Raw genomic sequence first — 14,798 nt, 5'->3', positions numbered from 1 at the left:
TATCGTACTGTTAAACACATAGATCAGTGAACAGAATACAGAGCCCAGCAGTAAATTCACATTCAAATGTGTGTGACTCAAATGGTCAATTAATCCATGACAATGTAGGCAAGAATACACAATGGAGAAAAGACAGTCTCTTCAACAAATGGTGCTGGGAAAGCCATATAGCTATATGCAAAAGAATGAAACTGGACCACTTTCTTGTATCAAATACAAAAATAAACTCAAAGTGGATTAAAGACCTAATAGTGAGACCTCAAACTATAAAACTCCTAGAAGAGAACCTAGGCAGTAATTTCTTTAACACTGGCCATAGCAACATTTTCTAAATAGGACTCCTATGGCAACGAAAACAAAAGCAAAAATAAACTATTGGGACTACATTAAAATAAAAAGCTTCTGCACAGTAAAAGAAATCATCAACAAAATGACAAGGCAACCTACCGAACGGGAGAAAATATTTGCAAATGATATATCCAATAAGGGGTTAATATCCAAAACATATAAAGAACGCATACAACTCAACACCAAATAATGATAAAAATCATTATCTGATTAAAAATTTCAGAGAACCTTTTTCCAAAGAAGACATACAAACATCAGACACATGGAAAGATGCTCAACATCACTAATCATCTGGGAAATGCAAATCAAAACCACACTGAGATATGACCTCATACCCATTAGAATGGTTAGAATCAAGAAGACAGTAAGTGTTGACAAGGACGTGGAGAAAAAGGAACCCGTGTGTATCGCTGGTGGAATGTATATTGGTGCATCCACTGTGGAAAACATGTGCATGTGTGGTGGCAAAATATATGAGAAATCTCTGTACCGCCATCTCAATTTTGTTGTAAGCCTAAAAATGCTCTAAGAAACTGAAGTCCTAAAAAAAATGGATAAAATGCATTTCACCAAAGAGGATATGCAAAAGGCAAATAAGCACATGAGTTAATAGGTAAATGCAGATTAAAATCAAAATGAGTTATCAGTACACATCTATCAGAATGACTGCAATAAAAAGAGCACCACCACCAAATGCTGTCAAGAACTGGATCACTCATACATTGTTGGTGGGAATATAAAATGGTACAATCTCTATGGGAAACAGGTGAGCAGCCTCTTAAAAAACTAAACAGGCAACTAACATACAACCCAGCAACTGCACCCCTCAGCGTTTATCCCAGAGAGATGAAGACTTTTGTTCAAACAGAAAATTGTACACAGACGTTTATGGCAGGTTTATTTGTAATAACTAAAAAGTTGCCACACCAGATGCCCTTCCATGTGTGAATGCTTAAACTATGGTACATATATGCCATGGAATACCACTCAACAATACAAAGGAACAAACTACTGATACACTCAACAGCGTGGATGAATCTCCAGAGATCATGCTGAGTGAAGAAAAGCCAATCCCAAAAGGTTACATACTATATGATTCCATTTATAAAACCTTCTGGAAATTGTAAGATTATAGAAGTGGAGAACAGATTAGTGATTGCCAGAAATTAATGAAGGGGTAGGCCAGTAGGGAAAATAAGTGTGGCTATAAAAGGGTAACATGAGGTAACTTGCCATGATGGAAATGTTATTTATTTTGGCTGTATCCAACTGATACTGTACTACAGTTTTGCAAGATGCTACTACTGGAAAACTGGATAAAGGATACATGAGATTTCTGTATTACTTCTCACAAATGCATATAAATCTACAAATTATTTCAAAATAAAAAGTTTAATTTTTTTAAATGATTTTATTTATTTATTTGTGTGTGTGAGAGAGGGGGTGCACAAGCAGGGGGAGCAGCAGGCAGAGGGAGAAGCAGGCTCCCTGCTGAGAAAGGAGCCCAATACGGGACTTGATCCCAGGACCCTGGGATCGTGACCTGAGCCGAAGGCAGATGCTTAACCGACTGAGCCACCCAGGCGCCCAAAAAGTTTAATTTAAAAAAGATTTAAAAAGTGAACACAAAACTGCTTAGAATAAAAAAAAAAATGAACTTGGTTGCCACACAGAAAATTTGTTCAAGAAACTTCTCAAGACAGTGCTCTGACTATACATCCTTCCTGGGATATAGCCTAAAGACCAAAACATGTAAAGAATCTTAAACTTTATTCATCAGTTTGTTGTTGCTGGTATTGGTACTAATGTAATAATCCCTAAACTATCTTGTGTGTAGCTGAGGATAGAGGAAATGAATAAATATTATGATGTATTGGAAACCAGGGTTTTTACCCACAGAGAAGCAAGGTACAAACACGGAATGGGGAAAGTGAAGGATGGAAACACACACACTCTCTCTCACACACACACACACACACTTCCTAAATCTGTTCACTGAAAGGGCCTAAATATAGTACCACCCCAGTAGAAATAAGCACATCAAAAGCCCAGATAATAGTTTCCATGCCATTCATCACTAAAAGGAACATGGGATCCTTAGAAAAACAACAGATTTTTGGTCTGAGGCAGAGAAAATACAAGGTAAGCCTGGAACAATTTGTTCCAGAAAATAGGAAAGTACTCAAAAAATGATAGGGGCATGTCAAAAGGACACAGAAGCCAGCTTGAAGGGGCTCTCATTGGCCAAATTTAAGAGAGTTTGAGCATCAAAAAAGTTATGGTAATTATAATATAATGAATAAAAAAGAACCAAGTTATCTATAGTAATACTTAAAAAAAGGGTGTAGGTAGAAAAGAAAAACCTCTTCTTTATAAAACAATGCCTTCAAATGGTAGAAAGAATGGCAGAATTAGAAAATCACCATTTTGGAACCACCAATATAATAAGTGATCCACTTAAGACTCTTCAGTCAATACTGAAATCACTAGGTTAAAGTCTGTTAGAGAAGAGGATATACATTCAGTGTCAAAGTAGTCATCCCACAAATACTGTATTAAAAACAAAGGAATAAAGATTGTTTAAAAAAGAAAAGCAACAAAGGGGAAATGGTGTCTTTTTTTTTTAAAGATTTTATTTATTTATTTGAGAGAGAAAATGAGAGACAGAGAGCATGAGAGCGAGGAGGGTCAGAAGGAGAAGCAGACTCCCTGCTGAGCAGGGAGCCCGATGCAGGACTCAATCCCAGGAGGACTCGATCCCAGGACTCCAGGATCATGACCCGAGCGGAAGACAGTCGCTTAACCAACTGAGCCACCCGGGCGCCCCAGGAAGTGGTATCTTTATAACGGACCTGTGATTATCACCTTAGCATCAGCAGTAGTGGAACAACTTGACATTCTATGTCTCCTCATGTGATACTATAAGGAGGATACAATACCACCTATGTAATAAACTCAACAAAAATGTTAACCTAAATCTAATCATGATTAAACAATTAAGCAAATTTAAAATATGAGACATTCTACAGACTTGGACTTTTCAAAAGTTTCAATGTCATCCCCCAAAAGTGTGATTATTCTAGAATGATTAAAGGAGACTAAAGTATTATAATAATGAAATGTGATCTATAAATCTTGATTGGACCCTGAATTTTTTTAAAAGTCAGCTATAGAAGTCATTTTTTAAAAAGATTTTATTTATTTATTTATTTGAGAGAGCCAGAGTGAGAGCACAAGCAGGGAGAGCAGCAGAGGGAGAGGGAGAAACAGGCTCCCTGCTGAGCAGGGATCCCAGGACTCTGGGATCATGAGCTAAGCAGAAGGCAGATGCGTAACCGACTGAGCCACCCAGGCACCTCCTAAAAGTCATTTTTTGACAATTAAGGAAACTGTATATCAGATGGCATTGCTGAGTTAGTGTTAATTATCTTAGATGTGATTAGTATTGTAATTATAGAGGAAAATGTCCTCATTCTTAAGAGAGGCATGCTGAAATATTTAGGTGAAATATCATGATATTTGCAACTTTTAAATAGTTTAGGAAAAAGTATGTACACATGCATGTATGCATGTAGACAGAAAAAGATAAAGCAAATGAGTCTAAACAGAATACCAAATTATTACACTCTTAGTGTTTTTATTTCACTGAAGTCCATTAAAATGAGATACAGAGGAAGAAATATACATCTTTATAACACCAAAATGTTTAGCTTTAAATGGACAGATAAGCACTAGGCAAGTTAAAGGATTTGTCCTGAAGAGACTGTTCTAGGGCATTGTGCAGACACAGCTAGAGGGATTTATTATACATTGTTGGTACTCCAGATATTGCACGTTTTTGGCAGTGTACTTACAGAATACTGTTAAATATCAGAAAATTGAAGAACCAATGATAACAAGAGAAACACAAAACAAAAATTCTGTGAACTTGAGAAGGTAATTTGCAAAGACTACAATTAAGTTGACTTTGTCCAGCATTCTAGCAGCTAGGACTACTTTATCAAGTAGTAATGTTGCCATTTTTCCATATAAAATCAGCATTCCAAATGATGGCCAAGTATCAACCTCAGCATCCTGACAAGGCTTCTAAATCATTCAGGTTAAATATATTCCATTTCATTTCAATACAATGTAACTCTTATAATATTCTGATCTTTTGAAACCTGTTGAGCCATATTTGCTGTATATGAAAGCTCTCTATGAATTGGCATATCTGATTAACCAGAAGTATCCGTTGCTTAACAATGGTGGAAAACGAGACACAGAAGGGGCTTGGGAGTTGGAGCACATTGTAAGATCTCAGGACAAAGAGTAGATAGTCACCACATAATAACTATTACAAAACAGGCCTTCCAACAATGAGGGTAATAAAAAACTCAGTAATTTCTAAATGCAATATTCAAAATGTATATTTTTACTATCTTTGTTGGTTTGAGTGTTTAATTGAACAAGTGAGTACGGTCACAAAGTGAATTTCAGGTTAAACAAGGACATTTGTGGAAGGGGGAAGTTGCTAAGTTGGGGACTGATGATCATTACATTATGAGACTGGTACTATTATTATCCCCATATTAAAAGTGAGGAAACTGAAAGAGGTTAACTTCTCCCAAACCACATCACTAGTTAAGTGGGCAGAGCCAGGATCCAAACACTTAGTCCAACACCAGAGCCTGCCCTCAGGGTGATTATACTATCTGGTATTTCCAATTTTTGTTCATTGGTTTTTTTGAGGAGGGCCTGATGCCACCCTTTACTGAATACCTTCAGTAAGTACTTTGCTTGTGTCATTTAATCCTCACAACAACCCTGTGAAATAGGACTTTTATTCCTGTTTTACAGAGGGAACCTTAAGGCTGAGAGTGGTTGAGTAACCTGCCCAAAGTTATACTGCTGATAAATGGAGGAACCATGATTCAAACCAATGTCTGACTCCATGGCCCTTGCCCTTTCTAGGATTACATTCTGCCTTCCTTGTTCTATGTATAAACCATTCCTTGTTTTTCAAGAAAGCAAATCTTCTACCAGATAACTTTCGATTGTTAAACATGTATTCCTATTATGGTCTGGAATTAACAACACTTAATTTTTCTAAAAATGTTCTTTCTTGTAATTAATGAAATTCTACAGTATGAGAAAACAAACCTAAATAAAATGAAGGTTTTGGAATGTAGGAAATTATCCTAGAAACATCCTCAAAAGCTATCTAGTTCAAGTCCCTAAGTTCAACAGGCGTGGAAGCCAGCAATAATTAATGGTATGCATGCAAATCTAACAACAACAACAAAAAGGGGTGGGGGGCTTGCCCCAGTTAGGGATCAGCTGAGGATATGAGATGACTGAAGCTTCATATTATACCAATACATTGTTAGTTTTTATTTTATTTTTTTAAAGATTTTTATTTATTTATCTGAGAGAGGGAGAGCACAAGCAGGGGGAGCAGCAGAGGGAGAGGAAGAAGCAGGCTCTCGGCTGAGCAGGAAGCCCGATGCAGGGCTGGAGCCCGATGCAGGGCTCGATCCCAGGACCCTGAGATCATGACCTGAGCAGAAGGCACTTAATCAACTGAGCCCCCAGGCATCCCCATTATTAGTTTTTAAAAGCACCGTTTTACAGTGCTTACAACAACTCTGAAAATGCTCATATTGCATACAATTGCCCTTCTTTGAAAATCAGAAACCAGGGGTGCCTGGGTGGCTCAGTCAGTTAAGTGTCTGCCTTTAGCTCAGGTCATGATCTCAGAGTCCCAGGATTAAGCCCTGCATTAGGCTCCCTGCTCAATGGGGAGTCAGCTTCTCCCTCTGCTCTTCATCCAACTCGTGCTCTCTCTCTCTCACACTCTCTCAAATAAATAAGATCTTTTTTTAAAATGAATAAAATCTTTAAAAAAATAAAAAATAAAAAAATAAGATCAGAAACCATCCTCATTTTACTTCATTTACTTAATTCTTGCTTTTTCCAGAAAGAATGTAAAACAGCTGAAACTCATCCTCACTGTACCTTGAGTGGAACCAAGTTCACCCAGAGCCCTGGTTGCCAGCTGGTTTGAGAGATTCTGATGTACATTTACCGTATGCAGCCAAAGTGACTATATGTGACCATTGAAAAGTTTCCTAATCTAAAAAAGTAGGATAACAATACCTACCCCACAGGGCTGTTGTGAGGTTTAAATGAGCTGACCATGCATAAAGATGATGCCTACATATATAAAGATTACATGCAAAAAGATATGCCTACATATAAGCACAGTCGTTGTTACTGCTGAAGTTGATGTGTGTCCATGATTGAAGCACCATGTGGGTGGAAAAATCCTATCACTTTTCTCTATCTCTAAAAAGCTTTGAGGAATCTCACTCCGAACTTAATGTCGCACTTGTCCTCTTAACATCTATATCCTCTTCCTTCAATCACTAGTCGTGGTAAGAACCCTCATTCTTAGGAAAAAACCTGCTGACTCCTTCATCTAGTCAAATGACCACTCCGTGGTTTTTTTTGTTTTTGTTTTTTTTTTGTTTGTTTGTTTTTGCTAGTTTTCACTGTCAAACTTTTTTTTTTTAAGATTTTGTTTATTTGACAGAGAGAGACACATCGAGAGGGAAAACAAGCAGGGGAAGTGTGAGAGGGAGAAGCAGGATTCCCGCTGAGCAGGGAGCCCGATGCGGGGCTCGATCCCAGGACCCTGGGATCATGACCTGAGCCAAAGGCAGACGCTTAATGACTGAGCCACCCAGGCGCCCCCACTGACAAACTTCTTAAGTATATTTTCTGTAGCAACTGTTACTGATATGATTGAGATGCCGCTTAGGAAAAACAGCTGGCATTACCCTGGGGAAGTCAGAACTTGACTCTGTGAGTTTCCCCTTAGTTGTACAGAAGTAGGAAAACAGAACAAATAGAATAACACAAAAACCACAATGCTAATATACTAACTAATGAGAAGTGTATTTACCCAAAGGTCCTGAGAGTTAAATTCTCTAATCAGCTCCTTCTCTCCCTTAAAGGAAATCTGTAAATAGGAAACCAAATTATTGCCAAATATTTGTATGATAGTCCAATCATACAGACCAGATATTTAAGCTCTGGGCAGTGTTATCACCTTCTCTGAACATCCTGAAAAAACACTTCCAAATTCTGCCTCTCCAATTTCCATTTTTCAGTATTTCCAAGCTGCCCATCCACCTTCTGCTGTGACAATCTTTCTTTAGATATGTTAATATCATCTATTAGACTACATCAAGTCCCACTCTTCCAGCTTTCAATCTGAAAAAGACAGACATCTTTTAAGATGTCTTCTGCAGAAAACTGAACTCATCTATTATGTGATTTTATTAAGCCAACTCTGAGTTCTGCTGATGGCACCAACATCATACCACGTACACTCCCCACCCACCCCTGTCACCTTCTAATCACTTTTTCTTCCTTAATTCTTAACTTAGATTTCATTCCCCATCACATCCTATGACCTCTTTATAGTTCTCATTCTTCTGTATTCACTTTTGCAACTGTTAACAATTTTCCACCCATTTCTTAACAACCTTCCCCATCACTGGCTTTAATGGAGCCAAAAAACGGCTGATGTACATATTAATTTTAAATCGTTCTGTAGAACCTATGGTGGTTAAGAGTCTAGGTCCTAGGAATCAGACAGACCTGGATCCAAATCCAGTTTCTACTTTTACTAGCTATGTGCCCATGGGACAGTTACTTAACTTTCCCCTAAGCCTTTTTCCTCAACCGTAGAATGGACATAATGACATAATTGTCTATTTAGTGCTTAGCTTAATAAGCTTACTCTGGCACGAAGTAATCACTCAAAAAATATTAACTATAATTTTTGTGTCCTAATTCTCAGCTCCTGTCATTCTTTTTTTTAAAGATTTTATTTATTTATAAAATTTGACAGAGAAAGAGCAAGAGACACAAGCAGGGGGAGCAGCAGAGGGAGAGGGAGGAGCAGGCTCCCCGCTGAGCAGGGAGCCGGATGCGGAGCTCAGTGAGGGGCTCTATGCGGGGCTCAGTCCCAGGACCCTGAGATCATGACCTGAGCCAAAGGCAGACACTTAACCAACTGAGCCACCCAGGCGCCCCAGCTCCTGTCATTCTATTCTTCTCTTTCTACTTTGAAGAATTGAAATAACTGTGACTAAATACTGCAATTAAATATATTCCTGAAGTTACTGTTGCAGGATTAAACCTTTCACCCTCTTCTGCAGTAATAAAGAAAATCACTATTTGTATATTTTGCCAATATCTAAGAAATAACCTGCTAAAAACCGATTTAATCTTCATACTCTTTCTTTTCTTAAAGATTTTATTTTTAAATAATCTCTACACCCAACATGGGCCTCGAACTGGTCATATACCTTGTTGAAATCTGAGATTAACAGCCACACGCTCCACCAACTGAACCAGCCAGGTGCCCCTAATCTTCATAATCTTTCTTAAGACACTCATTTCCCTTGGCTTCTGCAATAAAATCTGCAAAAAAAAAAAAAAAAAAAAAACCCACCTTCCACATTTTTCTTCTCTCGCATTTCTTCTTAGACTCTACTGTGAGTTCATCCTCCTATACCCAACACTCTAAATATTAGTGTTTTAAAGGGAAAGCCTAAGGATTTTCATTTCTCATACTATAGTCTCTCCCTTGGTGGTCTTCTTGCTTCATCATGGCCACAACTACAATCTAAAAATAAGTAAATGACTTCCATATTATCTTTAGTGCAGACCTCTCCTCTAAGTTCTAGATCCCTATACCCAACTGCCTACTGACATTACCATGTGATGACAAGGCAGCTTAAACTCAATAGATCCAAAACTGAATTCATGGTCTCCCTGGATTCATTATTCAAAACTGGATTCACAATCCATGTTCAGTCAAACCCTAGTTCATCTCTAGTATTTTGTGTTGTTAGTGAATGAATGGCACCACCATCCATCCAAGGAGCATTAGGCAGAAGTACAGAAGTTATCCTTTATAACTTTCCTCTTCCTCCCTCTCTAAATCTAATCTATTCCAATTTCCATTTATGGATATTATTGTATGAGTTTCTATCTATCTTTTACACTAATACCCAAATAATCTCCCTTGCTAGTTTCATTCCTCTACTGCCCATATTATTACTATAATGTTAAGGTCTCTATCAACTGAAACTTCAGACTTCTCACCTTTCCTGTTCATCCCCCCCTTACATCTCAACAGTCTAATATATTATGCCTTCTAAATATTCTACTTGCTCTAGCCACAAAATCTACTTTATAATATCTGCATATGATTTATTTTTTCCAGTCCCTCTTCCTTAGACAAGTCATGTCTTTTTTTTCTCTCAAAATTCCTCTTGGAATCCTTCACTCATTAATTCCATCCAATATCACTCCTTATGGGGGAAAAAAAAGTTACATATTCAGGGCCACAGTTTATTTAACCCAATAATCTCTCTTTGACAGCGACACCTACAGAACATTTCATAGTTTTCCTCCCAGAAATAGTCCTCAAAATCTGCCATTACCCAAATAAACTATTTCCTTTAATAATACAAGTACCACATCTATGTATACATGTTTTATATATCTTTTATAAACATGTATATATTATCAACCTTTTCTATTTCATAAGGTTATGAATTTCACAACTTTAACATAAATCATATATAGCGGAACTTTCTTCATTTGTTCTGAAATTCCTCTCTCAAGTTTCAAAGTGGTCCTCTCATTTCAGCATTTTCTCATTTGGTGAACAAGCTGATCGTTTTTTCACCCATATCATTGTGATTTTAAAGGAATACAAAACTAAATACAGCATGAATCATGTCCTTATACTCTGCTTAGAGGGCATTACCCAGCTGTATTAATATTTGTATCCCTAGTTTCCATAATAATGTCTCACAAAGAGAAGGTGCTCAATACACGTTCAACAGAATTAAAAGAATTTTGCTTAGGACTGATGTTGTAATGTTCATGAGTGCCAAAAAGAAAGCAGAACTTCTCAAATGTGTGAACTCTGCTTTTTTTTTTTTTCCCCCAAGAAAAACGGTATTTGGACTAAAAAAGGGTAGAAAGAATTGATTCCCAGTATAGATGAGAAGACTGTAACAGAACACCTTGCTGCTCTAAATGAAATGAAGCTCCTCGTGAATGTGATCACTGAATCACCGCTAGTGGAGGAAGCATGGAGACCTGGAGGGTTGCCAAAGACCGGAAACAAGCAAATAAATGTAGATCTGATTTGTTTTAAAAATAAAGAATAAAAGAGAAAAGAACAAAATTGACAACAAAACAGTCCAGTATGCTCGGCATCAATCCTTTCCTAAATTCAGATTATTTATTTAAAAAACAGCTTCTAATCCCTTTGAAACAAAAACGGTAAGCATTTGTGGAACCAACTTAAGTAACCAGACTAATCTAATTTCCTTTTTTTTTTTTAAAGAATGTCTTTATAGATAGACTTATACCAAAAAGAAGCAATAAAAATAGTATCAGATTTCAACAAGGTAGGATTTCAACAATGTATATGACCAGGCTCTCATTACACCATATGGTTAAGGTAAATATAAGGTGGATAACAGTACAACTAAGTGCCAGCTAATTATTTGAATGATCATAACAAGGAGTGTTTCTTAATGAAGTGCCATCAACTTGAAGGTCTGTTCTACCCACAAGGTTCAGGATGCCTCTCTGTGTCCCTCTCCTAGTCAAAAATGTCATCAATAATTTGAATGAAGATGCAAAAGGCTACTATACTACTGCCTTCATCCAATATATGGTTGACATGAGACTAGGTGGCACAAATATGTATTAAGAAAGAGGTGGGGGCGCCTGGGTGGCTCAGTTGGTTAAGCGACTGCCTTCGGCTCACGTCATGATCCTGGAGTCCCTGGATCGAGTCCCGCATCGGGCTCCCTGCTCGGCAGGGAGTCTGTTTCTCCCTCTGACCCTCCCCCCTCTCTCTCATTCTCTCTCTCTCAAATAAATAAATAAAATCTTAAAAAAAAAAAAAAAAAAAAGAGCTGGGATCTGAAAAAACAGTGATAAGCCAGATAAATGGGCTAATTCTAATTAAGATGAAATTTAATAGGGAAAAGTATCTAAGGTATCAATCAGTGTCCAAAAAAAAAAAAATACATATAGAACTGTGAGATGAGCAAGTCCCATGACTTAATTGACACATACGTAAAACAAACAAACAAGGGGCTTAATGACTTTAATTGACAGCAGTCTCACTTCAATCTGACAGCAGCAAGCTCAGTATGATGAGGATTTCAGAAAAGCTAATGTGATGCTAGATGCAGCAGCAGCAGTATCTCAAACATGGGAGGCAGCAGTCCTGCTCGATGCTGGACTGATCCGACCACAAATGGGATGTTGTGTATCCTTCTAAGGGAGGGTCACAGTCTTCAAAGGATCATAACCATATTGGCACATGTTCAGAACAGAACAACCAGGATGCTCAGGACCCTGGATACCACTCCACAAAAGGAGAGGCAGGAGGGAACAGAGATTTATAAATAGGACAAAACAATGCCTTGAGAGGAAAATGATGGCTACTTTCATTGAGTCACTCAATGAACATGAATTTCAAATCTAGTTCAGGCCAGACACTGTGACAATGTCTGGGCATACAGAGAGAAGATAGTCTATGTCTGTGGAATATTCATATGCTTATCTGAAGAGCTGAAAAAGCCATGTTCTGAAAAAGGATGAGACTGTTCTATATGATTTCGTAAGGTAGAAATAAGACCCATGTAAAGAAGTTAGAAAGTAACTGATTTCAGCTCCATATGAGAGTATTTTAAGAATCAAAGATGTCTTAAGAAGCTTCCTGAGAAGAATGCAAGGTTCCCATCAGGGATGTTGTACTTAGTGGAGAGGCTGCTTAAATAAGACAGGCACTGAACTGACCATCTTTAATGTTCCTCGTATTCTATACTAGGACTCTATATTTCCCTAGGAAATGGACTCTCACCAGATTCACCGTACTTGTGCACCTCAGCATCACGGGTTTCCTACAGTTGCTACTTCCAACTTTGTACCCTGTTCCCCACTGAAATAATGCTTTATAATGGAGAACGGATCTGAGAGCAATAGGAATAATGAAATACATGAAGAAACTGAACCATCAGGACACAGAACACACACACAAAAATCAATATTGTTCAATGTAAAGAAAATGTAGGAATTCTCTATCCTTTAAGTCATAAACTCAATTTAAAAATATCTCACTATGTTCAATTAACGTAAACAAGGACTTGTCAGTGTACTGCATCTCTTGTTGGGAGCCATTTTTTTCTAACCAACAAGGAAAAAACAATTTTAACTTAAGATCACTTTGAGAATTTGTGTCCTTAATAAACATGCCAAAACCTCCATTATAAGGGTATGTGGAAACTAAGTTTATAACATATTTCTTTAAAAAATGATTTATTGGATATAGCAGACCTAATACCATGAACTAATCAAATTGTGGAATTCTGATTAAATGGCTACTTAAGTTTAATCCATTTAAAAAAAAACACAGGCAAGATAAACATAGAGAAAAGGCCTAGCCCATTTAGTTCTGGCTTTTATAAATTGGTTTAATATCATTAAAGCTTACTTTCATTCATTTTATTTTGTAATTTTAAAACAGTCTCCTATATTGGCTCTATATGCTACAACTGGGTATTGAAAGAGTTCATCCTTCCAAACTGTTAATACTAACTTCTTAGTAGTATTACTAAGCTGTCCCTTACACTTTAGCGCTTTCTCAATTTGGATACAATAAATGGGCCACAATTCGATTACCAAGGGCTCTTTCTTCTAAAGAGCAGCCTGGAAAAGACAAAAGTGAGAAAGAAAGGAGAGCACGTTTAACCACCAGCCCTGAAAAAAGGCTTCCCCTCTGGCTGTCAACTCTGACGGCGCTCTACCATTTCTCAGCACACTGCCTGGTCAGTTCAAATAAAAAAAGAAAAAGAAACAAAAATAGATTCCAGCTTTCCTGGGACGGGGAGATCCCCTTCTGTAGAAGTGGCTAAAGCTATAGGCTCCCCATGGGATTTCATCTCGTTGCCAAGGCAGCGCCAGCAGAGGCGTCCGGCGCCAGGTCAGCGCCCGCCCGGAGCCCACGGTGGCCCCAACCATCAAAAGAGCAACCCCGGCCGAGCCCCGAGCCCCCGGGGCCGCAGAGTCCCAGCCGCGACCCCGGACAGCCTCGCGAGCGCCCCGGGACGGTGGCGGAAGGCGGGGAGACGCGGCTCGACTTACAGTGACACCATCCTAGGTGACAGCACCAGTGCAGCTTGAAGCACTTGCCGTGGCTGTGCGTGGCACAGATGGAGAGCCCGTCGCACGGCTGGAAGTCGGGTCTGCGGGCAGCGCAACTCCGCGCCAGGGCCTGAGCCTCGTCCACTTTCTCGCTCTTCCAACCCCGCTCGGGCGCCGACGCCGACGCCGCACTCATTTCCGCTCCCTCCGCGGAGCCCAGGCCGGGAGGCCGGGAGAAGCGGCGTCTGGGCGGGCAGGAAGCCGAGCCGGCAGCAGGCGTGGGAGGCCGCGGGCCGGGAGTCACGCCAGCGCGCGTGGCGGCGGTGGCGGCGGTGCTGCTGGTGGCGGTGGCGGCGGGAGCGCGGCGTCCCAGGCTCGCAGAGGAGCCGCCCCGAGCGCTGCGACCGGGGGCCGGGCCTGCCGCCGCCTGCCTCCCTCCGCCGCGGCGCGCGCCGCGTCCCCACGCGCACGCGCGTGCGCGCGCGCCGACCGGCCCCGGCAGGCGCCAAGCGTCGGTCAGCGAGCCCGGCCTCTTCGCACACGCTGTCGGCGTCCCCTCCCGTCACAGCAAGTCCCTGACACACACAGTCATTCCTCCGAGACCGACGCCGACCGACAGACGGCCATTGTGAACATACAAGCGCCTCGGCGGCTTGGTGTTCACAGGCACAGCCGCTTACACGCGCACTTCCCACACACACTTCCCGCCGAGCTGGGTCGTCTCGAGAACTCCACCGAGGGCTGTGCACACCGAGGACACGCCCCCCCGAGCCGCTCGGTGGGCTGGTCCCGGCGCGTCTGCGAGCGAGGTCTTCTCATACACACAGCCTCTCCGCACACGCGGCTCACATTTCCCTCGTACACGCCTCCCAGAGTAGGCACAGCGGCCCCTCGGAGGCGCGCGCGCGTTCACGCCCGCGCGCACTCCCCCAGGCCATGCCTCCCGCTCCCGGCGCGGCCACTCCGCCCTGGGCCTCCGCGCCCGCGGGAACCGTTGCCCGCTGGCCCTGAGGGCGCCCTCCCTCCCCAGCCCCAGTCTCCATGGGGGCTGCAGCCCCACCTTGCCGAGCGGGGAAGTAGTCTGGCGGGGGAGGGGTGGCTCTGTGTGTGTGTGTGTGTGTGTGTGTGTGTCTCTCAGAGAGAGAGATGAATTTGCAGTGCACAAGACTGGTGTGTGGAATGTGTTGCATGGGTGTGTAGTTTGGTGTGTATGT

The 14,798-nt window shown here is 40.8% G+C and overlaps 1 protein-coding gene across 1 annotated transcript in view; it reads right to left on the bottom strand.

The window, feature by feature from the left end:
• CUNH3orf70 (chromosome unknown C3orf70 homolog) overlaps positions 1-14,432 on the bottom strand; it is an 87,803-nt gene extending 73,371 nt beyond the window's left edge. Inside the window, exon 1 of the mRNA XM_045903216.2 lies at positions 13,585-14,432. Within this exon, the coding sequence (XP_045759172.1) occupies positions 13,585-13,780 (196 nt within the window). The 5' untranslated portion in view covers positions 13,781-14,432. The remainder of the gene's footprint in view (positions 1-13,584) is intronic.
• Between the last annotated feature and the right edge of the window lie 366 nt (positions 14,433-14,798).

This window comes from Mirounga angustirostris, unplaced genomic scaffold (genome assembly GCF_029215605.1).
Source record: "Mirounga angustirostris isolate CCGP_5_RB_7025 unplaced genomic scaffold, mMirAng1.0.hap1 SCAF_1, whole genome shotgun sequence".
Taxonomy (NCBI): Eukaryota; Metazoa; Chordata; class Mammalia; order Carnivora; family Phocidae; genus Mirounga; species Mirounga angustirostris.
Note: the sequence above shows the minus strand (reverse complement) of the source record. Positions and strands in the feature narration are given on the sequence as shown.